Here is a 27639-nt window from a genome sequence, read left to right as displayed (position 1 = left end):
ACATTTTTTTCTCATTTTTCCTGGATCACAATGAGAAACATGCCTGGAGAATTAGCCTGGTTTGTCGGCCTTATCTATCAGCCCCCTCCCTCGTCCTCCCCCCACCCTCCCTCCATCCTGACATACTCTCTCTTTCTGTCTCCCTCTCTCTCTCTCTCTCTCTCTCTCTCTCACCCTTTTCTTTATTCCCTTCTAGCCAAGGGAAGTCAAGCTACTTAAATTGGCCACAGGAACCGCTGTTATCAGACTTTAATGCACCCTACAGTGTGGATAGCATTTCAATTACACCAGTAACCAAAGATTAGCCCCCGCTTGCCTGTTTCATGCCTCGTGCCACCGTTTCGGGACGCCACGCACCTTACCTACAGGAGCAGAAAATTGAGTTGCCTTGCCTGTGTCATGGTGATTAATGCAGAAATAGTCTGCAAACCTGCGAGGAGAGAGAGAGCAGGAGAAATAGACGGCGACAGAGATAGATATAGGAAGAGTCTCTGCCTTCTCAGAGGCCATGAAATCCAAGCCTGGCACTGAAATGCCTCAGATCCATTTATAAAGAGGTCTGAAAGAATCTCGTGCTGGGTAACATCCTCGTGAACCCCCGTCTCCACGCGGCACATGCACATACGCATAGGGCGGTCATGGAGCTGTGTATTAATGTTACACCAGCCGTGTTAACAAAAACACACCGGGAATCAATTTTCACAAATAAAGTCATTAGAGAGGCTCAGACTGTGCTGGTCTATCTCTGGTACATTCTGGGTGTTGTCAACTCGCCTGGCAGATGCTGACACGTTATTGGCTATTTGACAGCGAGGGGAAAGATGAGAGAGGATGCTGGAGTTTTCTTTCCCTCACATAGGGCTTAACCAGGTGGGACAGTGAGTTACAGTTGTGTATGTCTCAGTTTGGGTTGTGCTTTTTCCTCTTTTGTTTCTGAGATGGTCCACCCAGGATGTGACAAAACTCCATATGAAATTCCTGTTTTAAAAAAAAAAGCTCTTCAAATTCCTGGCTGGCCCCTTGCATTGTTCTGTAGCTCCCTTTGATGCATGGCCGCTGCCACATTACTGGCCAGAGAGAGGGAGATAGAGACAGAGGGAGGGAGAGACAGAGGCAGAGGATGAGTGGGGGGGGAGGTAAGGGAGGGGATGGTCCGCCGTCTTCGGTTTCCAGAGCTCTCCCTCGGGGAAAGGATGTGCTGAATCAGGGCTTTGTCCGCCGGCACAATCGCGGCCCAGCGAGGGCACAAGGGTGCTCTGTGTGATAGTCAATAGACAGTGCATCTCGCTCTCTCCCCACTTGCCCCATCAAACCTCCCTGAATCGTACCCTTCCAACTGACACCTCCCCTATACCTGCAGCTCACCTGTACACACAGAAATCTATAGCATGTTTGAAGTCTTTTGTCTCGGTACCACAGTAGACACTCCACATGGTTCTATATCCAGTCTGTGTCATTAGCTGGCGGCCTCACCTGTTTGTAGCCCACACCCCATTAGCTGTGTGATGTTAATAAGGAACAAAGGGAAAGGTTAAAGTCCACAATCTCGCCACGCTGGTGTCGAGCAGATGAGGAGGAGGACCTGATTTTCCAGTTAATAGTATAGTCCGTGTGTAAGCGTGTGTGCACGCTACGCACATTCTTACTAATGGGACACTACGCTCTCAGTGTGTTCGGAGATGTTATGTGTGTACAGTGTGTCAGGACGCCATTAGTTGACCATTAGGTAGTGTGTTTGCTCTGGCCACATTTGAGACAACTGGCGTCATGCTAGCAGAATCGGGGAGTGGTCTGACATGTAATTGCATTTGTTTAAGATTGCGGGGAAAAAGGTGAGGGCCGTGTCACACATTGCATTGTGGGATAGCGAAGTAGGTGAAACGGCAGACTCAGGTGTCTGAACGCCGGAGACGTGCTCACATTTTACAGTATCTAGCGGGTGTATTTGCCTGCCTCAGCAGCTCCTGGTGTCCTGCTATCAGTCTGGGCTAAATGGGGCCTGACCGAATCCTTTCATGTCTCAGCGTCAGACCCAGCACGATGTGCCCTCGTTCACTGCCATAAACACACAGCTATCCTGCCGTTATTTACCACTACAGCAATACACATACACACACACACACACAGGCATACATGCACGGGGGGTTATTACACAGGCCTGAGAGATGACGCCGATGACAGATGACTGAGAGAAACAGCATCTAAAAAAAGGAAGGAAATCGTCCCCTCATTATTCCCTCATCTCACAGGCAGCCAGTTGGTCATTTCCACAGCAGAGAGAGAGAGGAGAGAGGCAGAGCAAGTCCGAGAGTGAATATGTCAGTTCTTGGCATCTATGATGACTGACTGCTGTGCCACTGGAGCACTAATAACAATAAAGAGGGCACTAAGCCACACTCTATTTTTACTTCTCTGCCTCCTCTCTACAGCCCAGGGGGGAATACATGCATAGACACACACTCACACACATAGACATACACAGGGGAGAGGCTCTAATTAGCGGCAGAAAGGAATACAATGAGTGAGTTATTAAGACACAGGGGCGGATCGCAGCCAACCTTTGCCCCCTGTCGGAGCACAGGTCACATGATAAGGGAAGGATATCCGCCAGACGACGGCGCCAAGCAGCCTGTGCCCACTGAGGAGATGAAATAGGCTCAGTCTCTTCGGCCATTCAGGGCAGGGCATGGTGCTCTGATTGTTTTTTTCTTTCTTGGAAATTCATCCTCAACAGGAGGACAAACTCAGTATACATTTACTGTATGTTTGCATATAGATTTAGCTATTTAATTCCATTGTGTTTAGCCGGAGAGCTGCAGTGTGCACATGTCTGTGTCCAGGAAATGGCTGTATAAGATAGAATGAATAAAATAAAGCTAGAAACGCTAAAGCTAAAAAAGGCACCTTTTAAAAGTCATGACGCTCATATGCCTTTACAACTTTTGCCTCATCTGTACAGGTGTAGTTTGTTTTGATGAATAATAGAATGAACTCGATGAGCCGCAGTTGATCCGACGTGAATATATGCTTAAACAAATCTGATCAGAGACAGCTCATGTGCACGGACCAAAAACCTAAAGTAACACAACAATGATTCAGCCTTATACGGTGCATTTCACACGACACACAGATGCGTCTAATGTCTCCAAGGTCTTCATCTTACAGTATCTTAACCAGACACTCAGGAGCCTCCTCACACACCTGCACGCAGACAGCGAAGGACTCTGAGGCCGAAAGTACTGAAACCATGACCATGGATGCATCGTACATTCATACAATTACTAATATTATACAAGTACTTCCACATTGAATCATTTTCCATGACATTTGGACTCCAAATTCTCCTCCCAGAATGCACACTGCTGCAGCACAGCATGCAGATAAACTGAGTTTAGCGTGCTCTACACTCACTGCTCTGTAGCTCCCTTCACAGCATGTCCCCCATTCCCATTCAGATCCTCATTTCCCCCCCCCCCCTCTCTCTCTCTCTCTCCCTCCAGACTCCTCAAAGTTTAAATCACCCAGCAGAGGTGCGTGGAAGCCGTGCTGCAGGTTCACATGCAAAGTGTTATTAACGGTCAAGCACATTTGTTTGTAGTATCTGAGAGCAGCTCAAGCCAAATTTGTTCCTCCACTTAGCGAAGCATTTTCCATCCCCTACTTCTCAGTCCAATGAGACACTTAGAAACACTGGCTTTTATGATTTTCTTATGATTTTTTATGATCCTCTGGTTTGGCGGGCGAGCCCATTATGAAATGCAAAATAATAACTAATATTTTCCAAATGTAACATAAAGCTATGAAACTGGCCCAGCCGCCTCTTTTTTTCCACACTCTTTATAAGTATTTAAGTCTTGTGAATCTCACACACGGAGGCTTTTGAGGTCCTTTTTCCCCTCTGCTCACTCTCCTCGACATCGCTGCCCGTTCCTTACTTTTCGTTTCTGCCCACATTGGTGGGCTAGTTGACTGAAGTTGCTGGTTATCTGTCTAACTTTGACCCAGATGGAAATGTCAGGCCTTTTTTTGGCTGCAACCAGGGACTCCCGGCAGTGGCCATCTTATGCCCCTGGCTTTCTAAATATACAGCTGGAGTGTGGAGAGGTTGCGGCTCTGTGTGTGTGTATGTATCACCCTGGTGTGTCTGTGTGTGCGAGTGTATATGTGAGTCTGACTGAGAGAGAGAGGGAGAGAGAGAGAGTGTATCGGGGCGCTGCCAACACAGGCATCATGATCCCTCTCATTTAGGGACCGCTAATTGGCAGTTAATTAGCAGAATTGACTCTGTTGTCAGATCCCAAGTGCCAGCCCCCCTACCAACACCCCCTACCCGCTAAGTTCATTTGATCTGGCTGCTTTCTTGATGCTGTAATAATAATAATCCCATTTTATCTGTTTTGGAGTAAGAAACACATTTGGAAAAACATATTTTCATTATTGGCATAGTGAAATAGAACAGATTCCCTGTTGGAGCGGGTTTTATTTTGTTTTCCATTTTGTTCCGCAGTTGCTACAGATCCAAATATCTGTTCGCGGTGCAATCTAGACACATGCCATACTTACAGGATAAGCCACGGTAGTCTCGAACAGCTGATGCTAATGTGCGCCACTGTGTTTATGTGTGCGCTCAGAGTATATGTGCCGTGTGTAAGTACATGAGAACACATGCCGCTGTTGAAACGCTCAGTGTGATTAACAGGGCCCACTCCCGCTTTATCAGGCACTGGGGGCACATTGGGTCATAGCATGGCATGGACACCCACCGCGGCCACGGAGCAGCCCAGTGCCCACCTCTGTGTGAGTGTAGAGTTATGAAAAACAGGTGGTGCTTTAAAAAAAAAAAAAAGTTGGCACAGTCGGGCGATCACGCACAAAAATGAACGCTTTTTTTTTTTTTTTTTAACTTGTTTTCCCATTACAAGCTCGAGACTCTCCAAGGCTGTGGAATTCTCCCAGCAAAGACGGCATGCGAGGAGAACGAAGCCAGACGAGGCGAGATAGTGAGGCGAAGAGCTGAAAGAGGCATTACAGAGAAAGCATTAGAGAGGGAGAGATGGAGAGAGATGGGGAGAGATGGGAGGAGGGAGGTCTTTGTACTTCTCTGCTCCTTTTGGCTCTTTTATTCCTCAACGGCTTGGTTTTATTGGTGGGTCGTTTAATAACAAGGGCTCTGCGTTTGAAATGAAGTCGAGCTGCGTTTGCGTGGGCGAGCCTCCTTTTTTTATTTTAAGATGGTAATTTCTGTACTAGGGGTGAGAACTGGAGAGAGATGGAGAGAGAGAGAGAGAATACACCAGAGGAGGAGAGAGGGAGAGCAGGAGGGTGTGGGAGAGGGAGAATTCAAGGAGAATACAAGGGAGGAAAGTAGGTTAATTTATTTCATTTGCAGGAAGAGAAAGAACTTAAAAAGAAGAAGAAGAAAAAAAAAGGTTGGTGATAGTGAGAAAGAAAGTGTAGGATGCTGTTTTCATGAACAAGCAGCTTAATGCACACGGGCAGCCACAGTAAGCCTGCCAGAATCTCCCTGTGCCTGAGGCCATCTGTGAGCAGAATAGCAATTTTATTACTTTGTCATTAAACCAATTTCACAGCAGTATTGTTTGTTAATGAGCAGCCGCAAACGAGCGAAGATGTCACGTACTAGAATAGCAGCAAGATTTGTGACCCCGGTACTCCTCTCTGTCTCGTTCTGCCAACCTGTACCTCATTCTTATTCCCCTGCTCTTTTCCGCCATCGTCTTCTTTCTTAACATCCTTACTGTCATCCTTGCTCTCTCCCCGCCGCCATCCTCCCATCTTGCTCATCCCTCCCATCCTCCCCCTGTTATAGGGGTCCCTGGCCCATAAAAGGGGAAACTGCTGAAAGATAAAATGCAAAGTCTATACAGTCAAGTCTCTGTTTATGAGCTTCCATTTGCCTTTAGAGCTCATTGGGACGAATGGTTTCTCCATGGGCTTTCAGGGCGTGCAGCTGGAAAGCCTGGGATATTGGCCTGTTATTTAGCTCTAAAGCCTAACATGGGTGCCAACGGCAAGTGCCAATAGAGGGACTAGGCATCTGAATAGGTGCATAAGTCCTTTGGATTGTATGCTAGATGATGTCATGCATTTTTTTGTGATTTTTCAAAGTTGTTTAGAGTAGCAGGCTCGATCAGTGCTTTTTTAAAAAATGGATTTGATTAGTTTCGGAGGCGTGCATTTAAAGAAAAGTCTGACTTCAGGTCAGCGTGGCGGTTGTTTGGAATGCTCTGTTTTCACAAAGAAAGCTTCAGCTGCTGCGTTGCTATATGTGTCTTTACGGCGCGTCGCTCTGTTTATGTTTTTACTCCGGAGGTCAGTTGGCACAGATTCTTAGTCTTATTGTGGCTGAGAGAGAGAGAAGAGAGAAGCAGTGAGACAGACAGACAGACAGACAGACAGACTGAGAGGGAGAGAGATTTAAACTGGAGGCCCCAGAGGATCAGACAACCTGACAGAGTAGATTTGGAATAATTAGTTTTATCTGCTGAGGGAGATAGCCAGGAGGAGCTGCGTGGTAGCCACAGGGTGCTGCTGTGTGTATCTTGGTGGTGATTTGTTCTGGGTTGCTGAACGTTGTGTATGTGTTTGGGTGCATGGTGTATGTGTTTAGAGGGAGGGGTGAGGGTGTGGAGGGGGACTAAAAAGGATAAAGGTGACCAGGTGTAACAGAATGGCCTTGAGGGCATATATGCATGTGTGTGTATGTGTGTATGTGTGTGTGTGTCGGAGCCAGAGAGGACAGGAGCTCCTTCTTTAGCTGAGCTCTTTAAACTCTGTGAACCTCCACAAGGTATTTTCTCTCTGTCCAGGCATGCTCGTTCTCTCACCCTTTCTCTTTCTCTCCGTTTCTCTTTACCTCCCTCTTTTCACACATCGCATTCCCTCTATCCCTGTGTTTTGGATGTACAGTAACAGCATGCAAATAAGCTATCTTTGCTCTGGTTGTGCGGTGTCACTATCAAAACAGCCTCCACTGACGGTTCTCCACCCCCCTCCCTTAAGGCACAATGGGAGTGAGTGTTTCTAGATATGAAGAGTAGAGGAGTGTTGTATTGACATCCTTAACAACGCTGCAATGTATTATTCTTACCTGTTGTGTGTGTGCTCTGAAGCTGTGATTCATGGCCCTGTGCCCTATGTGGTTTTGAGGTGCGGGGCCAATAAGCCCATCATGGAAGACCCTATAAATCAATATAGCCCTTTGTTTGTTTAAGCCATGCTCTGCCCTAGTTCAGGCCTGTTATGGATGAGGTATCAGCGGATTCAGTGCCAAGCAGAAAAGGGGAGGGAAAGGCGAAGAAAGGAGGGAGGGAGTCACAGGGCCTCTGCACAAAAAAACAATCCAATCTTAATTGGACCATGGCCCAAAATCTTGGAGATATCAAGCCCGGTAATTAGCAATTTGGGAGAGGTGAGAAATAAACGCTGCATCCCGCCGACACATTCCCTCCATGCACATGCACACACACACGTGCTTTGATGAAGTTATCAGAGGTAGCTGGAGGAATTAGCCACTATTAGCCAGCACTATTACATGCATAACAAGATGCAGAGATACAGAGGAAGAGCTGGATAAAGAACAGGGGGGGGAGAACAATGAGGAGTACATTACCCTAATCTAGGGTTTCTCTCTTCCCAGCCTTATGAATATTTATTCCTCCCATTATCAACGATGATGTTTCAATTGGGAAACTTTGTGAGCATGTGCGGCGAGGATGGAGGGCGGCGGAAATGTCTTTTCCCCAGTGTGGGTGGGGGGCGTCTGCCTGTAGCCCCCCCAAGACATAACTGTTTTATCATCTCCTTGTTACACTGAGGCTTTGTGCTGCTTTCTCACAGGTGAGGAAATAGCAAGTCTCCAGAATGATGTGCTGTTTGGTAGAAAGTTACATTTACTCATCCCTGGTTTGGAATAATTTAGTCTTAATCAGTGGGGTCATCTGTATGAGGAAGAATCAGTCATGACAGTCCACACAGTTTGGTTCCAAGGATCATTTTCTGTAGTGTCAGCTGACTTAAATGTGGCTTTTGTGATACACAGACATTTTTGTATCTGTTTCAGTATTGTGTAGTGCACACATCCAAAACTTTTACAGGCACTAGATCCAAAAATCACACAAAAGATCTGCACACGTTATTAAAAAGCTCCCAGTAATTTTAATTGTGCAACCTTTCGATCTGACAGAGATGTTTGGCAGCCACGGTCAAACCACTATCACAAAGCAGTGCAGACACTATATACACACAACTCATTCATCACTCAGGTGATTGTGATCTGCTCGATTGAGAGTCAGGCTGCTGTCAGGTTTGAGCGATCAGGTTGGACCAATCAGAGCAGAGCTGAATGACGCTGTCTAATACTTTCACACTGGGGAAAGCAAAGTATGAAAAGAAACTAAAAAACATCAAGATCAATATTATAGGGGCATATATTCATCACAACACAGCTGAAGTTGAGTAAAAAAAAATGATTTCAATAAGAACTACTGTATAGAAAAATACACAGAAAACATAGAAAGACAGAAAACAGAAATATATTACTTGACCAGAACATTTTTTTAAGAATACACAGAGTGTCTGCATGTCTTTAAGGAGTCGTAAAATTTTCTTATAAGCCCTAAAAATCAGTCATTTTGACTATTTTCTAAAACTTAATCTCTCTTTTTTGTCTTTTTACATTAAAGATACCATTGATATGATAAACATTCTGAAAACTATTGACTGTCCCTTTGATATGTTTCTGGGTACGCTTGATATGGAATCTCTTTATACCAAAATACCATGCCAGAGGCACCTGATATTACCTTGAAGAAATAACTAAATTGATCAAAAAATATCATGCACGATTTTTTTTCTTTTTGCAGTTCAAAAGCACAGCTATGGGTAGCACCATGGCAGTTACACCTCTTATATGTTGGAACGTTGAACAAGGGTTCATCAGTTCGATGGAGGAACTATTTTTTTCTTTCTACTGAACTACATTCACCAACTATGTTACGACACAGAAGATATCATACGTCTACTCATTGACGAGAGGCACGTGTTTGTGACAGCGTGAAATGTAAACATTAATGGCCGAGTTCTGTGGTGCGAGGTGAGCTAGCAATAGATGCACGCCAACTTCTGCATGGCTGGTGTAGTTCTGTAGAAAGAAAATAGTTCCTACATGAAACTACTCGCAACAAGGTCTGTGGATTGTCTTGAGTAACCGGGTTATGATTTCTGGAAAGAGACATTGCTGTTGAGTTTTTCCAAATGTTTTTTTTTTTTTGGCACTTTAAGCACCACAAAGTGAGTGCCATCTAATTCCATTATATTTGAAAGAGGGCAGACATCTCTACAGCTGATAACATTCAGCAACTCACATACCAGAACGATCTAGATTGATAAGGAGCACTACAGGAAGAAGGAAAAAATGTTTTTTATTTGGGGTGAACAGTCCCTCTTTAATAAAAAAATTCTGGCCAGTTGCAAAGATGAACTTATATATTTATATATTTACTTATATGTTTCTGCCTGTGTAATATTGATCTTGATGCTTCTAGTTACTTTTCATAGAGGCATGCTTTGACGTCAGCTCTGCTCTGATTGGTTCAGCTTGATTGCTCCACTCTGAGAGCCGGTTGACTCTCAGTCATGCAGATCACAATCACCTGAGTCATGAGTGTGTCTGTGTATTGCCTGCTCTGCTTTGAGAAGGTGGTTTGACAGTGCTGGACGAGAGCTTTCTTAGATCCACACATTGCACAATTAGAATTGCTGTGAGCTTAAAATACAGTGTGTGGCTCTTTAGTCAGAATCTTGCCTTTGTTTCAGGCTGTCACATATGAAGGAGGCCAGTCAAAGCTGCACACAGTCAGTGGTAGAGCTGATCTGAGAGGCAGAGGGCTCGCTCCAGGCCACCAGGCACATCAGAGTCCCCGTGGTCCGCTCCACAGTGTCAGTGCTGCTCCTGCCAGCAGTCCTCTCCACAAACAACAGCTATTTATATCACTTGCCTGCTGCTGGGCTTTTTAGCCCCTAAACTCTGCTTCTGACCGTGCCTGCACATGTGTGTCTGTGTGCCTGTGCTCACAGTTATGTGTGTCAAAGCGATTATGTGCAATTGAAACTGAAGATTAATTATTCAGTAGGGAAGTCAGAGGCAAGCTGACAACGTTCGACCGATGACTCTAGTGGTCACTAATATGTGCAAACACACTTACTCGGGCACATCATGGAAACGTGCTTGGTGGAAACGGTCACTCACACGCCAGAAACACAATGATGAGAAGATGATGACATCCCAGTGGGAGGGAGGATCCTTTTCCAAACACACACACACACACACACACACACACACACACATTGAGCCTTGTACTCACCCAGTAGTGTGGCTTTTTTAAGACTGCACCTAAACCTGGGCATCAGACAGTCTCCACAGTCTCACGCTAGGTTTAGGTGTCACTTTTTAATTGCTCAAACTGCTGTGCATTTTCACTGCCCCAAATTCGTCGTTAATGGTACAGCAGTGTGAGGAGGAAAGAAGTAAGAGGAGGGAGAGCATGTGCATGTGTATATATGTTTGGAGGCGGGGTGGTGAAATGGGGGCACCCTCCCTGCACAACCTCCCATTGGCCCTGCTTTCTGACTTCTGCTAATGCATTTGAGATTCAGGAGCGTAAGTTAATGTCTGCATGTGTGTGTGTACATGCATGCTCATGTATGTGTATGTGTGTTGCGTAAGGACGCAACTGTTGAAGCCCCTCTTGGCAGGGCCCCCTCTTCGTCTCTTTGAGCCGAACCCATTATAGTCTTATAAAGGAAGGAGAAGAAGAGACGTTTGATATGAAGCAAAGGAAATAGATTGGCCTTATTTCCTTCCTGGCTGCCGCGGCGCAGACACTTGTGTTGCCTAGACGATGCAGGCAATTGACACTCAATTTTGTTTGAAATATCACGCCTCTATCATGCCATTATCAGCTTCCCCTGGTAATCCACAAAGCCGCCCTGTTTGATATCTGACAATAAGGGGGGAGTCACAGAGTCGCGGAATCTCTCACTCGATTACCAGGCAGAGAGGGAGAAAAGGGTTGAGAATGAAAGGGAGCAGAAGACGACAGAGCGAGAGACAAAGAGAGAGTGAAGGAAATGGAGATGGAAAGATAGTGCAGAGGGGGGGAGACAGAGAGGCTAAAAAAGTCACACGTTTGTATGATAGCGGTGAGAAGTGGATGGAAACGGAGATTGTACCTGCCCGCCCCGCGGAGACGTACAAAGGAGCCCAGCAGTCCTGGCATTGTGGGGGGAGAGGAGAAATCTGGGCAATAGGGGTGGCACTCACAACTGAGAAAATGAGGCGATCTTGTGAGCACACCCTCTCATCTCAGGAGGGCTGATGGGTAGGCCGGGGTAATGATAGTGCAGGATTCATTCTTTCTTTCTACTCTACCCCCCCCCCACCTCCTCTCTCTCCTCTGTGTGTATCTGTGTGTGTGTGCCAGCCTGCCAGCACGTCTCTGTTCTATTTCTCGCTGGCCCTGCATGAAAGCAGGAAGCCCTCACCCACCCAAAAGGTGAGACGCCGGATTATGAGGAATGAGTGCTACCTTCCAGCGCTGACGACCTCTGTCATGTGCTGGAACCTCTGACGGCAGGGGAGGGGGGCTAATATTGACATATGTTGAATGTTTTCAGATGCTCTTCAAACAATGTAAAACACAGCTGTTGGTCCCTCAGCTCCTGGGCAGGCGGAGAATACCTTTTGTGCACCTATGCACGTTAATAAGGTGTTGTCTTAAGGGAGCGGGCCCAAGAGTAAGAGAAGAGGGGCCTCGCTAACAAGGGAGATGTGGATCAACTCTTTCCTTAATCCCCATCCTGTCTGCTGGTGATATTCAAAAATAACAACGTTAGTAAAAACATTCCTGGGGCAGAGGTGCCAGCCTCTGAGGAAAGAGAGGTTAATGACGGGAAATATTAGGGGACTGTCTGCGAGAGAGAGAGAAAGAAAGAGAAAGTAGAGATGATTCCCTCCTAACATCAGAAAACTGGTAGAGCTAGGGCAGGTTAGCCACGTTGGGTTGCTACAATAAGGTCTCTTTCATACAGGTGTGTTGACGCCTGGGGCAGGCTTGGCCTCGGTCCATTCCATTCACCCTGGCTGATTTGAACAATAACTATCATATCTCTTAAAAGAGAAGGGAGGGTGAAGCGTCAAGAAGGAGATGCCTGAGAGCTGTGTCGGGGCCAAGAAAAACCCCCGCTGCCGTTGTCAGAGCTTGTTGATGTTGTAGGGAGGAAAAAACGGGCAAGTTTTTTTTTTTTTTTTTTTTAAACCCCCCCCCCCCATAACCCCCACAATTTTTTTTCCTCCTCTTCTCCTTTCTCTCCCTCCACTTCTGCACTGGATTCAGTGTTTTTGTGCCGTAGGACAGAGTGTGGTGAGGAGACAGAGGAACAAAGTGCTGCTGTGTGGAGCAGCAGCTGCTGCTTGCCGGATCAAAGGGGCAACAAGCGTGGTCTTCCTGGCCCAACGCTGCTCTGGAGGTGTTTGACGGACAGTCAGCAGCTGGGGCCGCACAGCCCGCCATGCAGGGGTCAGGCTGCTGGACTGCAAGGCCCAGGGGTGACATGCCCTCACTGGACAGGGGGAAGAGGGGAGAAGGTGTTAGATGGGAGGGTAAATAGAGGGAGAGATGTCTATGTTTGTTTCCTTTGTTGTTTGTCTTGCTGTTGTAGTTTAGAGAGTTACTCCTGGGATTATCGCTGTGTGTATCTATCATTAATATTACGTGATGAGCATGTGAGATCTCGTGTGATCATCATAATGCACAGGCGGTAGTTAAAGCCTAATTTTAAGGGTAAAACCATCACTAGAATAGCATTGCACTCCACACTGCAGCATTCCACCTCTTTGGTGCTGACAGAAAATCAGAGTGAGAAAAGAGAGACAGACAGGGAGCGAGCATGCCGCAGTGCTATTGATTTATTTTAATTAGCTGCTCGTTAAATCGTGTCAGTTTGCAACACAAATATATAATTCTTTGTCTGATTTTCCACTCGAGTCTTAATGACTCGTACTCCCCGGGTTTCGGAGAGGAATGACTTCTGCAGCAAGACTGACAGAGCAATGCAAATGTTACTCATATTGGACTTGAGGAAGAGGAGGGGGGTGGCGATGCCACAAAAGGGCAATGAGTGGAGTAATAAAACGGGAAAGAAAAACAGGTCAGTGAAAGTCCATGGAGGAGAGGTGAAACAGTCCCCCTTTGAGAGGCAGACAAAAGAGTGTGGAGGGGGGTATGGAGGCACAGTAGATGGGAGAACGAGGGAGAGAGAGAGAGAAAGAGAGACAGAGGTAAAACTATGTAAACACAGTGGCTGCCCTAAACGTGGGCCCTCGCTGACGTTCCTAAAAAACGATCCTGCCTCGCTCCGCTTCACATCTGCACTAAATCAAACACGGGGGTGAGGTAATGTTCGCCCGGCTTATGTCTCTTGACTCCTGTTTTAACTTAAAGAAGGGAAGAAGGGATAGAAAAAGGGGAAACGCCGTCTCTGATAGGATGAGCTTGAGGTAGCTTCCCCATTCCTGCCCTATCTCTTTGTCCTTTATCTCCATCCCGGAGGAGTGGAGCACGTGAAAAGCTCCATTGTGGTAGTTTATGATAAATCCATAGATACTGAAGGTTCAGTCTGGTGGCAAGCTATGTATAAACTGTTACAGGGGGCCTGTTAGGACCATGTGAGCTGATTCAATCAGTGTTGTTGACACTACAGTAGATCAGTGTTGGAGGTTCAGTAGCCCCAGACTGCCCCACTGTCTGACTGGACCATAATTAGTGTTTGCTTATACTAAACACACCCTTCTCATGGGGTTAATTTGCATGCACTTCCTGGTCAAAGGACACTGAGTGTTTCACTCCTCTCTGCCTGTCTTTCTTTTTTTGGGGAGGAGGGGGGGGATCAAACTAAAGCCTTCCTTCTTTGATTCCAGTGAGTTGTGACTCAATTGCTGGGGGTTTGGAATCTTTATTTCTGTCTGAAGCAGAAGTATGGAAGCAATGAGCTCTAATAGGAACCAGAGGACAGTCATGTTTGCAAGCAGTGATCAGGGATTGAGTTCAGCACGTTCTTGTTCAGACTGTGTTGCATCTAATCTTCCCTGCAAAGACAGACGGGGGGGTACAGGAATTTGACTGACAAACGGAAACTTGCCCCCATGTCCCGGGCATATGAGCTCTCAAAATGGGCATGTGCAGGTCAGCCGTGAAGGCAATAAACTGTCAACGATTGCTGTGTCACAATTCCAAAGCGTCCTCCTCTGTCTTTGCACGCTCTGCAGGGCTACATTCGGAGCAGTCCAGCGCTCGTTCCTTCGGAGAGGACATGTTTAGTATTTCTGTTTCTCTCTCCTGTCTCGCTCTGGCTCTGGCTCGGTTTCTTTCTTTCATCACAAACTCGTCAAACGAGTGACCCTACTCCTGATTGGCCGTCTTCCCTCCGATCTCCGCAGCAATTGGCCAGCCGAGCAGCGAGGCTCTCTCCCTCTCGCTCTGTCTCTCGTCTCCCTCTCTCTTGGCTGCGCTCCAGGGTAGGGTGGTTTGGCATGACGATTTCTCAGGGAAGGAATGCTGACAACAGGAGCGAGTTACCAGGTGTGGCTGCAAGTCAGTTAACCAGAAACAAGGCCTTTCTGACAGACTGAGATGAGGGAGCAAGAAAAAAAGAAGAAGAAATACAGGCACTGAGTCAGACAGACTGGTTTGCTGTGATTTCATCTTCAACCTTCCTTAGTATTCGTCAACTGTCTTTTATGTCGATGATGTTGTAGGTTTGCTGAATTAAAGTCTCATAAAGTTAAAGGACTCTACTTCATAAAACAGAGGCACATGTTTTAGGATTATGTAAGCCCCCTATTATGTCTCTTCTTCTGTCTCCCACTACCCCTTACCCTCAATCCTTCCACACTCTCACACACACTGAGTATAGCATAACATTGTATGCTAGCCAGGGTATTTAACACCTAAGCAGACGCTCTCTGAAGCGCCCCCCCTGTGTGTGTGAGCAGATATTAGTAACCAGGGATGCCGTGTTGATCCAGCCTAGTGGAGACCCCGTGTCAAGTGGACTCCTGCTGCCCTGGCTCCATCATTCATATCTGCCTGTTATTTGCCTCCGCGACCTGCACAGCCACAACACTCAGAGCGCCAGTAAACTTAGCGCTCTATGTCGTCACAGAGCAGGGTTCTCGGGGCCCAGTCCCTCTACACCCCTCACCCCTACCACTTAGCCTTTACTCCTTCGTTGGCGTGTTTGTGTCTAGGAGTGAGGTGTCCCAATTCTTGTTGGGACAGAGGGGTAGTTCAGAAGCACACCTCAAACCAAGTGTTACAAGAACTTATCAGCAAGATGGCAAACAGACACACAAATGTATTTTCTTACAATAAGTATATTATCTTAGTTTAATGTTGTTTCAGTGTATTATGGTTCTTTTTTTATGATAAGCATAATAAAATAAACCACTAGTATGTCGATGTCTCTGTAGCTAACTTGCTAGCTGGTACTGTGCAGTGTTCTTTTTTTATTTACTGACTTATTTCATCGATTGATAGCATAAAAGTTAAGTCGTGAACAAATCCTGCACGTCCTGACAACTGCAAAAGGAAGCCTATAGTCCTTGCAAGAGAAATGACCACAGCAGAGGACGGCATATTCTCAATGTCCGGCTGTGTTTACACAAGCGCCTGCATACCGATGACTTATCAGGGTGTTGAAGGGTTGTCCCATTTGATTTTACCTCTACCCCTTGTGACTCTGTTCCGAAGTGCAAGATGGTACACGAAAATGAAGGGTAGGACTAAAAATCTAAATATAAAATGAGATTGGGCCTCAATCTTTTATTGGCATAGACATGGAAACATTGAAGTAGCAGAGGACTTTTATTTTATAGATATTGTTTGACACTCAAAGGTTCCTGGGGGTGGATTCCAAACCCCCTGTTTTATATATGTCCCCCAGTTTTGAAAAGCAGCCTTCGTCCTTGTCCACTGGACATATTGCATCGGTACGTACACATGTTTGTACACACGTGTCGCCATTTCAGGGTATGTCAGCGGGAAGTGCTACTGAAGGCCAATTGGCAGCAGCGTGTGAAGAATGCGTCAACATGCACATACACACATACTGACTGACCCCGTGCATACATATTCACATGCACGCTCCAACGCATTCTTAGCACTGCAAGAGCAGTTTTTGATATGCACCTTGAAAATGTGTTTAAGGCCTATTGGCTGGGAGAGCACCAGTCGCCCACGTTTAACAGCGGTGGACCGCTGCCCCCACCAGCCTGCTTTCTCCCGGGGTAATGTACACATTCTGAGCTGTATCCCGAGGAATGACCTCCACACGACCCCCTAACCTTGCCTTTAATTATTTGTTTGAAGACAGCATGGAGTTCCCATGCTGAGAGGTACTCTGTGTACTGTGTGTGCATGTGTGTGTGTTGGTGTTTCTGTGCTCTAACACTGAGCAGAGGCAGGCCATAATAAGCTAGACCACCAGATGTAGATAATAAAACATGGGGCTTTGGGTTGGAGGTTTTTTAGCTAGTGTCCCCTGTGAGCCTCCTGTGTTCTGGTTAGCCTACAGACACACTGGCGGTGGTTGTGGTCATGTCCACGGTGTCGATGTGTAGATTTACAGCTTGCGCATATGTTTTAGCGAGTGGTTGGGAATTCTGTGTCCCTGTGGTCAACCTCTGTGTCTCTCTCAGGGCCTCGGGTCCTCAGATCCGTCCATCTATCTGTCCATCCCAGTTTGACTGGCCTTCATCTCTGGAGGATTCCTGGTTGTGTTGTTCTAAGCACACACCATTAGCAGCTCACGGGTCGAGGGAAAACAGTGTTATCAGGCCTGGCTCTGATAATCTCAATTGGCTTTACTCAGACTGATAAAAGGTGCTCTAAGGCCACGAGAGGGGCGCTTGGTCACCCCCCACTCCCACCAGTGCACTGCATCGCCTCCTGGTTACTGTGGCAACTTGTGTAGAGTACAAAAACAGAGCCTTTGTGTGTGTGTGTGTGGGTGGGTGGGTGAGTGTGTGATATGGTGGTGGTTAGCCAATAGGGAATGTTGACAAGAAGCAGGTCCATCTCAGAAGCAGCTTGGAGGGAAAATATTTGAATACCCATATGTTTGTGTACACGGCAATGAGCTGTTCTCATACTCAAAAATTACCATTTCAATGAGAGCCAATACCCTGATAGCTTAACATCCTCCTGTATACTTCATGTCATACATTTCCAGTAAGTAGTAGGAAAAACACAAGAGAGAAGAGCGCTGTTTTTAAAGGAACATCTCAATTTTTAACCAAGTCTGAAAACAGCACTTTGATCTCACAGCGTACTCTCCAGTATATCAAGTGTTTCCCGGAAACCGTATGGGCAAATTTAGCACCTGGGAAGAACATTCCTAATATTATGTGTTTATGGTTATGTCCCAGAATAGGTAAGAATGCACATGGTTGTGATTTTGAGCCCCTCGGTGCGTCGAGGAAGGGAGAAAGCAGGACATATATTTTCGCAGGCCTTGCTCTCTGAGCTTAAAGAAGGGAGTGTGATACCAGGAATGTCTTACTGTTTACTTGCTCAGCTGGTTTTGATGCTGGAAGCGTCTTCCTCTCTTAAGCACTGCAGGCATTTCTGACAGCATAGCTCTCTAAGAATGCTTTGTCCCCTTTGTTCCGTCAAAAAATTCTTTCACAGTTAATAAACCCTAATCCTCATTCCTCCCTTCAAATCACAAATCATGCATTACAATCATATAATTTCCAATCCAGCTCTCATTGGCACACCCCGCCTCCCTGCCTCCTCTTTCGTCCTCTCTCATTCTCATATGGATGCGTTTCATCTTTTGCTCTCAGGGGCCCGCGGCACCCCTGCGTACCTGCACTCTGGATGCCCCCTGGCAAATGAGCACCGCGTCTCTCTTTTCCCAACCGTGCATTTTGTACGTTTAACCATGTCACTTTGAGCCGGGCAGATTACAGGCGTTTAAGTTCATTGGAGAAGGTAAGGGCAGGTATCAGGGCTTCATGGGGGATTAGGAGCCCAAATTGGTTCCAGCTCTCCCTTCCTTCTAATGACCAGTTCTTTAGCCGTACTGATGGTGCCGTGGCCCGTACGTTAGAAGAGGGCGGTCTTTTTTTTTTTTTTTTTTCTTCTCCTCTGCTTTTTTGGAACCAGCAAAGGACTCCATGCTGGACAGCTCCAACGTGATTTGAAACCCCTCTTTAATATCAACCACATGGTGGTACCTGTAGTGCTAAGCCCGCGCTACATTTTTAGTATGTGAAAGTGAATGAGAGAAAGACGGAAAGAGAGAAAAGGGAGGTTAAAAAAAAAAAAGAAGAAGAAGAAAGACAGAAAGGTGGAGAGCTTGCTCGGCCTGAGTGGCCAGCTCGCGTTTGACACAGCCCAAGGCATCTCCATTCCAAGTTAAAAAGGTTGCCTCTGGCTGGCAGTCACCTCCAGATGACCTCCGGCTCTACACTGGAAAAGCCACAGGAGCAAGGCCGGCTGGGGAGGCTTTGTGGAGCTGCACTTATTCGCTGCTGTGGTGGTGATAAAACTTCAGACAGCCTAATTGATGGGCTCGCTGACATAACAATACCTTGTGAAAGCACGGAGTGGCCCATGCCTGGTCCTCATTTCTAGACAGCTGGAAGGGGAGCAGAACCCCCTACAATGCAGCCAGAGTGGGGGTCCCACAGAGGGGAAGGGTGGAGGTGGAGGTGGGGGGTGGAATGGTGGGGAGTAATGAAAGGAACCATTTGTATCCTGCACTTTGCTAACTTAGAGCTTACTTTGAAATTCCGATGGGTGATAACACTCCAGAAATAAAGCTGTTTTGATGAAAGCGTAGACAGGATACTATACACTATGTATAAAGTTGCTGTGTGCACCCGGCTGCAGGAGTGACTGTGAAAGACAGAGGGAAAGAGGGATGTGCCACTATGAGGGTTCTTCTGTGCCCAAGCTGCACTTAATACTTGAGGAATGTCTCCCTGGTGCCCATAGCAACCAAACGTAATCAAAAGCTTTATTAAAAGAGGGGGGAATAGATCATAAGGAACATTAAAAGTATCCCTCGCTGGGTTCCCAAGTCAGCACACAATTGCCCTTTTGTTTGTTGCTGTTTTGTTGTGAGCGCCTCTCTCAAGGACTCGGTGGCTAATGTTGCCATTAAGTCATGCAAAACTGTTTTGTCTTTGTGGTGGCTTGTGATGAATCTCTCTGTGTGTGAATGCAGGGTGATTTAACGTTTGTTTTTCTCCTCTCTTGTTTTTTTTTTTTCTCTCTTCCTCTCTGCCAGGTTCATTAACGCCAGGAGAAGAATAGTACAGCCCATGATTGACCAGTCAAATCGAGCAGGTAAAAAATTTTTTAAAAAAAACCAGAACAACCCAGCCAATGTACAGCAGCAGAGCTTCTCTCTCTTTCATTCCCCAGCATGAAGACACCCTTCCTAAATCCTTTACTGGCATGCACATCATGCCTGGAGCCCAGATTTTTTTAAGGGGGCACCATACGCACACACACACACACACACACACACACACACACATCTCTTCCGCTCCCTCCTCTTCCTCTCATCCCATTTTCCATTTTCTGTATGAGATGCATTCAGCAGTGGTGTGGGCCGTTTGCTGATTGACTCTAATTGGAGATTTCCCAGTCTAAGTGGAGAGAGAGGTATATTAGCACTCTCTCTGTGAATTACTAATTGGACACAAGAGGAGTGCCAGAAATGCTAGCAGCAATTTATGAGTTATCCCACTTTTTTTTAAGCTGTTTTGTTTTTAATTTTTTTCAGAGTTAAGGGGGGGTTCTCTTCACTTATTCTGCTGCGTTTTTATTTTACTCCCTCAAGACTCACTGTACTGAATTCTGATATCAAGTAGTTACTCAGCACATTTTTAAAAATCAAGACTGTTACGTCGCTACTTCGCTACTTTGATATCAATTCATGTATTCTCAGTCATGAAACCTGCCCTTAGGAGGGGGACTGAGTTTAATGCGACGCCTCGATTAAATCAGATGTTTTGATTTAACGCCAGCACAGGCAGAGATTTTCATTTCTTTAAAACAGATTATGGTAAGCTTCATGTCGTTAATTGATAACACGTTTATTTTCCCTATCTATTGTGGTCAGATTACAAAAAAAAAGCACACACTCCAGAGTAGTAAACACGCCGCTCTGTGATCCCGCGGAATGATTCAGTCACCCTAAGCTTCATTGACTTTGGCATTACCAAAAAAGAAGCCGAGTAATTTGTCTCAGGGAGAGGGGGAAAAGCTGTTTCTGTTGATTAGCAAGACTTAAAAAAAAGGTCCCCACACACCGGGGTGGAGGTTGCTCAAAACTAACACGAGCCACGATTTTAAAAAAACGAGACGCACTTACAAATGTGGGTGACTCTTTTCCACGATGGCTGCGCTCTTGCGTGGAATATTTGTCAGCGTGCAGCCGATGCGTGCCAATCAACAACCTCTTCAAAAACAGCATGACTAACAGCTCCCACTAATCTTTCACGAATTACAGATTATCCAAGATAATACTGTTATAGTCCTGCCATACACTGTTTTCTACAGTCTCCGGAGAGCATTAGTTCATTAGGGCTAATAATAGACAAAACAGGATGCAAGCGAGCAAATTGATTGCTACTGTATCATTACAGATAATCAAATAAATCATTCAGAAGATTCAATAATGATCAATTAAAGCTGTATGTTATGTTTAGGAGGAGATGATGACTGACTTAAGTATTGACTGGGTGAAGGCACAAATTCTTCTCATCCTGTCAGACTGCATGCTTTCTTCTGAGAGAACAATGTATCTCCTGTGAGTGTGGTTTTGAATGACACTGGTGAGTGTGTGTGTGTGTGTGTGTGTGTGCGTGCTTGCATGCACGGGGACCTACTGTATGCGTGTTTGCATGCCACGTGTCAGTCAATGCGGTCCACAAACATGAGCACAATGTCTTACAGTATGTTTGGGCTGGAGCTGGGACAATTGCTGATTGTCTGGTGTGTTTTCTCTTCTTCTTCTCCCCCCCCCCCATCCCCCTCCCTTTTTCATGTCCACGTTTTGACTACAATCAGGTTTTCTTCTTGATCCTTCAGTGAGCCAAGGAGCAGCGTACAGTCCAGAGGGCCAGCCGATGGGCAGCTTCGTGCTGGATGGTCAGCAACACATGGGGATCCGACCAGCTGGTAAGCCCAATCCACCTCTCCTCTTCCTCCTCCGTCCCTTCGTTCATGCCTGCTGCACCAGACACCAGTTTCACCCTCGGTTATCGCACAGCTGATCAACACTGATCCTCTTGTCTGTGGCATGAGATTTAGTCACCCCGGCACGGAGCAGGTCCCCGAGTCAGCCACGTACACCTAATACTAACTACTCAACCACGATAACACTTCTCTTTAAAAGTCCCCAGACTGTCTGCTGCCTGTCTTGCTTGTTTTTCTTTCTCTAACCCAACACATCTGGGAAAATCCCTCACAAATAACCATAACAAAGGGGTCTGTGGGATGCAATGCAAAATAAAATCTTACTCCACTAATCTTTCACCTCCCCTCTCCCTAACATTTCCCTTTTTAACCAACCTCCTCTTCTCTATCAGTGGTTCTCCTCTGACCTCTCTGTGATTCAAACTCCTGCTGACTCTTTTCTGGCGTTATCTTCTCTTTCTAGGGCCTATGAGTGGAATGGGGATGAATATGGGCATGGATGGGCAATGGCACTACATGTAACCTCCATCTTGTAAAGCAAAACGCAAAGAAAAAGGGGGAAGTAAGTACTGGGCTCTTTTCCTTGTTTTTTTTCTTACACCTTGGGGCTGTGGGTTTTATTTTTCTCACCCACAATTCACTTCACCAGCACTACCCCTTCATACCCTGGCTATGATTCTACAGTAAGCCCCTACTCCCTAGCATCAAACTATGAACCAGCATGCATGGCTGTTTCAGCAAGATGCTTTAAGAGGACGAAGGAGGGGGGTCGCAGTAGCCAAGAATGAATTAAAGACTTGGGAAAACGGGGGGAACCGTCCTGGGATAGAGAGGACCCGTCGACTTGTGGCGCCAGACAACAGGAACAACAACAACAAGAAGAAGAGGGAAGAAACAACCTGGCATGGCATGCACAGATTTATTTATCACAACAGCACCATCGCTCTCCTCATCCCGGACAGCCAATGCAAATGTTGGACATTTAGGGAAAAAATAACATCTCCTGGGGAAGGGGGCTGACGGGGAGAAATTAAGCAGGCTCCAGTGAAGCGATAAAGAAGGAGAAGTGAAACTGTCCTCCGAGTGACATAAATCTGTCTGGCGAAGGATTGATGCCCAAATTATCTTATATGCAAAGACGGGAACACCGCAGTACATTACGGTCCCTGAGCGAGATATACGGGCCGTGGGTGACATGGCCGATCCTTCACTGGGGGTTTGGTTTGAGCTGTGTAAAGGGAGGAATGAGCATGGGGGGGGGCTGTGTGTTTTGATTATTTTTTACTGGAGGGAGACGATTTAAGGGGGGGCGGGGGCCAGTGACTAGCCTGACCTGAGACTCACAGACAAGAGCAGGGAGACATTGAGATAAATTTATAAGGTTGTAGACACAAGCATGACTGCATCTAAAAGAGAGGGGATCTCTTTCACACGTACAGATACAGTCTCTCTGTGGCGCAGTCTCTCTGTCTCTCTCTCACACACACACACACACGCGCACACACACACACAATCCCTGTACAGCTAAATGGCGGCAGTCTGATTAAGCTGGCCATTCCGCCTCCCGCTAGTGCCACAGTGCTGACATTTGAAAAATCAAGACATATCACATCCCAAAGGCGGCAGGGCAGAAGAGATTTTATTTTAACACCTAAACTCCCTTGCCCAATGAGGCACAATATAATAACACTTACCTTGATTAAAAGAACCCTTTATATGTAAATGGAGACTGGATTTTCCAAAGGGTCACAGCGGCAATTCTGCCGACAGAGATCATTTCACCCCTCTAGTCCTTCCTCTACGGCTCCCTCTCTCCCTCTCCTCCGCCTCTCGCTCGTTGTCTCTCATCCCCTCCTGTCCTTGCTAATGGCAGCGGGGAGAGAAAAAAAAAAAATCAGGAAGCAATGTTCCCTAAAACAGCCACACAGAGACAACATTTGCTCAGGTTGGCTAATTCTTAATATAGGGCTATATAATTTTGAGACTATTTAATTACGTAACATACTTTATGCTTCATGACCAATTACATTAATAGCTTAATACAGAGGAATATTATCCTCTCTTGATTTGATTACACAGCCACACAATATGGTATATTTGGTACTTAATTATGGCCAGCCATTGAGCAGGACCGCTGTGCCATAACAGAAGTGCACAGGCAGCCAGGGGGAGGCAGGCATGCAGAGATGGAGGGAGAGATGGAGAGGCAGAGAGGCCCCAGTCTGTCCCCAGTTATTGTCTTCAGATGGTTTTACCACTCTTGTTAATAAAGGAGGGGGGTCTCAGATCTACTTAACGGAATGACTGCAGCTTACAAGACTGGAGATTACCAGCTTACAGTGTCAAAAACATCTGCTGGGCCTTTTAACAGGAGCTGCTCTAGGTTACGTGGAGGTGAGGGCACCCATCATACCCCGACACCCCGGATGATTTATTTATTTTATGACCCCAGTAGTGAGGTTTTAAGAGACCTGCTCTGACAAACATGTGCATTTCAAATGAACTGACATGGAAAGGGAGTATTAGAAAATGGCACAGCTTTCAACCAATGAGACTGGTCATTAATCTTGGCCTTTGCTGTCCCCTTTTTTTTCTTTCTTCCCCTCTCTCTCCTTTCTGTCCTCCTCCTTCTCCTCCTCCTCTTCCCCTCACCGGGGCCCTCCAGTGTAATTTCTTAATTGCAGTGTACTAAGGTGGAGGAATGCAGAGAGTGAGCATGCCTAGTGACCTTGCGGCGACCTCTCCCCTCCTATTACAGCTTCTAATCCCCCAGGGGTTCACATTACAAAGCAGGTCGGCCCAGACCCAATCCCAGACCCAGGCCCCCTGGCTCCAGCAGGGGACCCCCTGCTCTCATTCGCCTCTCCCCAAGGTCCGGGCCTCTGGACCAGCCATGTTCCCATACTCCAGTCCCAGGCTTCCAGGAACCCCCCCCCGCCCACACACACACACACACATCTTACTTTTTTTTCTTTCTGATTACAACAAACAGCCGTGTGAAAAGCCAAACAGTGGCACTGCTGAGCCAGCTCTGTGTCCTGGGTCCTGTCACAGTGTGAGAGGTGCCAGCATGCTGAGGCCTCCACACATATGAAGTGGAATCCATCTTAAAGGTGCATCAGCACACCCCACCTGCCTTTCTTTTCTTTCCTCCTCCTTTTATCCTTTCCAAAACCCACACTCGGTGCATTTAAGAGCAGCGTTTTGCTTAAATTTCCTCATTCAGTTGTGGAAACGAGGCTGTCTGTCTCGGTGATGCAGCAAACTGACTCCTAAATTATTTAATAACTTCTTTAAGGGATTCTAAATCAAATATGTTCACAGAGGCTGGTCCCCCCCGCGAGAGCACGAGCGCCTGTTCGGTTTGTCACTTAAGTCAGCTGGGGAATTGACTGTTCCACTTGTAAAAGTATTAGCACTTCTCCACATCAATACGGCTGGTTGGTTTTCTCCACATCCTCCAGGACTGCAGTGTCTGTGGACGACTGAGGATCATTTTCCAACCTGAGACCTGACCACAACGCTATTGGGCATTGTAAACCACTCACCATAGCCTAAAATAGCCTCGCGCAATAATGTCTCTCTTTGACTTGTCGAGGCTGAGAGCGCTGTAGTCACGGACGCAGTGTCGTAAAATCCGCTCAGCCCTTTGTTGTTGTGTTTAAATTGAATTAAGGCCTGTTGATGGAGAAGAGAGATTTTATGATGGAGTGTGTGAATTCACGTTTTTTTTTTTGTGTGTGTGTGTGTGTGTTCTCCAGGTCTGCCAGGCCTGCCAGGGGAGTACGTACCTCAGAGCGGTCCTATGGGCATGAGCATGGCCCCACCCACTTACACCAACCCTCATCAGATGACCTCCCACCCCTCCCAGCTCCGACACAGACCCCCTCTCCACGCGTACCTGCCCGACCACCCCCACCACCCTCATCACCACCCCCACCACGCCATGCTGATGCATGGAGGACCCTCGTCGCACCCAGGAATGACCATGTCTGCACAGAGACCCCCCTTGCTCACTCCCATTGACCCCAGTACTGGAGGACAAGGCCTGGACATCCACGCCCAATAGTATAAGGGAACTTTGCTACCAAGACAACAGCAGCTACAAGAAAACAGTTTCAACAACAACAACAAAAAAAGAAAGAAAGCAGCAGCCCACAATGAATCCTATTTTGAGACTATTTTTAAGAATAAAAAGCCGAACCCTTTTGACCAGAATTTGACACTAAAGAAACAGAATTCCAGACGAGCTGTGATAATTTTTCTTTTTCATTTTCTTTTTTTTTCTTTTTTTTTTTTTTCAGACTTGTCAATTTTGTTACTTTCATCCAAAACGGAGGACCAAGCTGACAAGAACACTTTGTAAAGTCTTGGGCTTTTGGTAAAGATCAACGAAAGGATGTTTTGACGTACACGTGTGCAAAGAACGGACAAGACGCGCACACGCACTCCAGAAACACACACACACACACACACACACTTTTTTCGCACACTCACTCACACGCCATCATAAACATGTTCAGTACACTTTCATGTGACGCGCTCAAACGCTTCTAAAATAAAAATCACTCTGGAAGATTTAAAAAAAAAAAAAAAAGAAACAACAGAAAGACTCCAAGAGTTATAACTACTGTAGTATAAAAAGTATAGATAAATAAGTTAAAACTTGTGCATTTTTCGTTGATCACATGGTTTATGTTTCCTGAGCTAGTTTTAGAATTAAAGGTTAACCTTTTTTCTCTCTCACACTGTGTGTGCTCCTTCCTGGAGGAGAAACTGTCTCGCAGCACAGCACTATAAAAGAAAAAAAAACAAGAAGATGGAACATCTCAAACCATAGAGGGCAATCAGGTCCTGTCCCCCATAAGAACAGGGCATGATGGGAAAAGGCTGCTAAATGACACCGGATCTCTCCAGAAGATTCAGTTTGAACATTTGTCATGCCCCTCTCTCTTTTTCTTTTGGTTCATGAATGAATGTTGCCCTGTAGGTTTTAAAGGAAAAAAGTTCTTTGTTTGAATTGCCCAAGCACTGGATTGTGTTGGTTTTATACATTTTTATTTTAATATTATTTTATTTTTTTGTACCCTGGACTCTCGTCGGTCAGAGCCTATTGAAGGAAGCTTAATAGTGGAAAAGCAACATCCTACGGCGCTTCTTTTATCCGCGGATCAACACTCTTGCCATAAGGACAATACTGACACAAACGTTGATTCTGCGGCACTGGAGAAGCATTTGACGGTTGATGCACCAAAAAACCCTAAAACTAAAAAAAACAAAAAAAGGAAAAAAAAAAACTTAAATTATGAACTCAATGCTTTTTTGGGGGGGGGATAAAAGCTGAGAGAATATTGTAACAAACTTCGTACAGAGTTCAGTCTATTAATTGTTTCATGTTAGATATTCTATGTGTTTACCTCAATTGAAAAAGAATGTTTTTGCTAGTTTCAGATCTGCTGTGGCATTGATATTGTATGTCCATGAATTCCTTCCTTTTTCAGCACGTGTTCCTCACTAGATGATAAGATGCCGTCTCCCTTAAGCTTTGTCAAAAATACATTAAATACTTGTATGAGGACTGTGACGTAATGTTTAAAAGGTGTTCAGTCACAAATGCTGTAATAAATATTTCATTTTTGATTTTTGTTAGATTTTTGTGTGATTAACTGTGTTATAAACAAAATCTTCATCCACATTATTTGCATTTTAGTAGCACAAAGATTATTTTATCTTTCAGAGAATGTGTTTCGGGTGCACTGTTGCTTTAGGTTTTAATTTTATTTCTGCAAATGGTCAAAAAACAACAAAAAAGAAAAGGCAGTAAAATACCCACTTTATTTGCTTGTTTTAAGCAAGCTGCCCATTTAGTTATTGAAAGCCCTCTTTCAAAATGCAATATATGACACCATAACAATTTATTTAGGCACACAAATACGTCCTCTAAATGATAAATAACTGTCAGATGCAAATGGAGGGTACAAATTACACAGGACCATAGTTGTAGAGCAAAAGAAACTGTCAGCAGTGATGTGATGGTCAATTAAAAATAAAAATAAAAAATCTCAACAGTAGCCTCCAGCTTTTACACACTAGGCACAAAAAAATGGCAGAAAAAACAAAAATAAATTACATTTTCTGATCATTTAATTAAAAATATCAGAATTTGCTGTTTAAAGGAATAAATACAAATAAATAATTATTTATTTATTTAAATATTAAATATTTATTATTCAAAAATATTTTTAAAAATATTTCTGCCTGTGTAAAATGAAGGCTAACCTTTAATCTGGAATTTAAAAAGTTAATTTACTTGAGATGGATTCATCCTTCACTCTTTCCCTGG

At 45.6% G+C, this 27639-nt stretch overlaps 1 protein-coding gene across 9 annotated transcripts in view; it reads left to right on the top strand.

Moving 5' to 3' along the window:
• Positions 1 to 26945, top strand: part of meis2a (Meis homeobox 2a) — a 229812-nt gene extending 202867 nt beyond the window's left edge. For 6 of the 9 annotated variants that reach the window (XM_049596479.1, XM_049596476.1, XM_049596472.1 and 3 more), the window contains 4 exons: positions 19378 to 19436; positions 21168 to 21278; positions 21760 to 21858; positions 25058 to 25197. In XM_049596479.1, coding sequence (XP_049452436.1) covers positions 19378 to 19436; positions 21168 to 21278; positions 21760 to 21818 — 229 coding nt within the window. In that variant the 3' untranslated portion in view covers positions 21819 to 21858; positions 25058 to 25197. Of the gene's footprint in view, positions 1 to 19377; positions 19437 to 21167; positions 21279 to 21759; positions 21859 to 25057 lie in introns of all 9 variants that reach the window. The other 3 variants (XM_049596477.1, XM_049596478.1, XM_049596482.1) reach the window with 2 other exon arrangements.
• The last annotated feature ends 694 nt before the right edge of the window (positions 26946 to 27639 follow it).

This window comes from Epinephelus fuscoguttatus, linkage group LG14 (assembly GCF_011397635.1).
Source record: "Epinephelus fuscoguttatus linkage group LG14, E.fuscoguttatus.final_Chr_v1".
Lineage (NCBI taxonomy): Eukaryota > Metazoa > Chordata > Actinopteri > Perciformes > Serranidae > Epinephelus > Epinephelus fuscoguttatus.
Note: the sequence above shows the minus strand (reverse complement) of the source record. Positions and strands in the feature narration are given on the sequence as shown.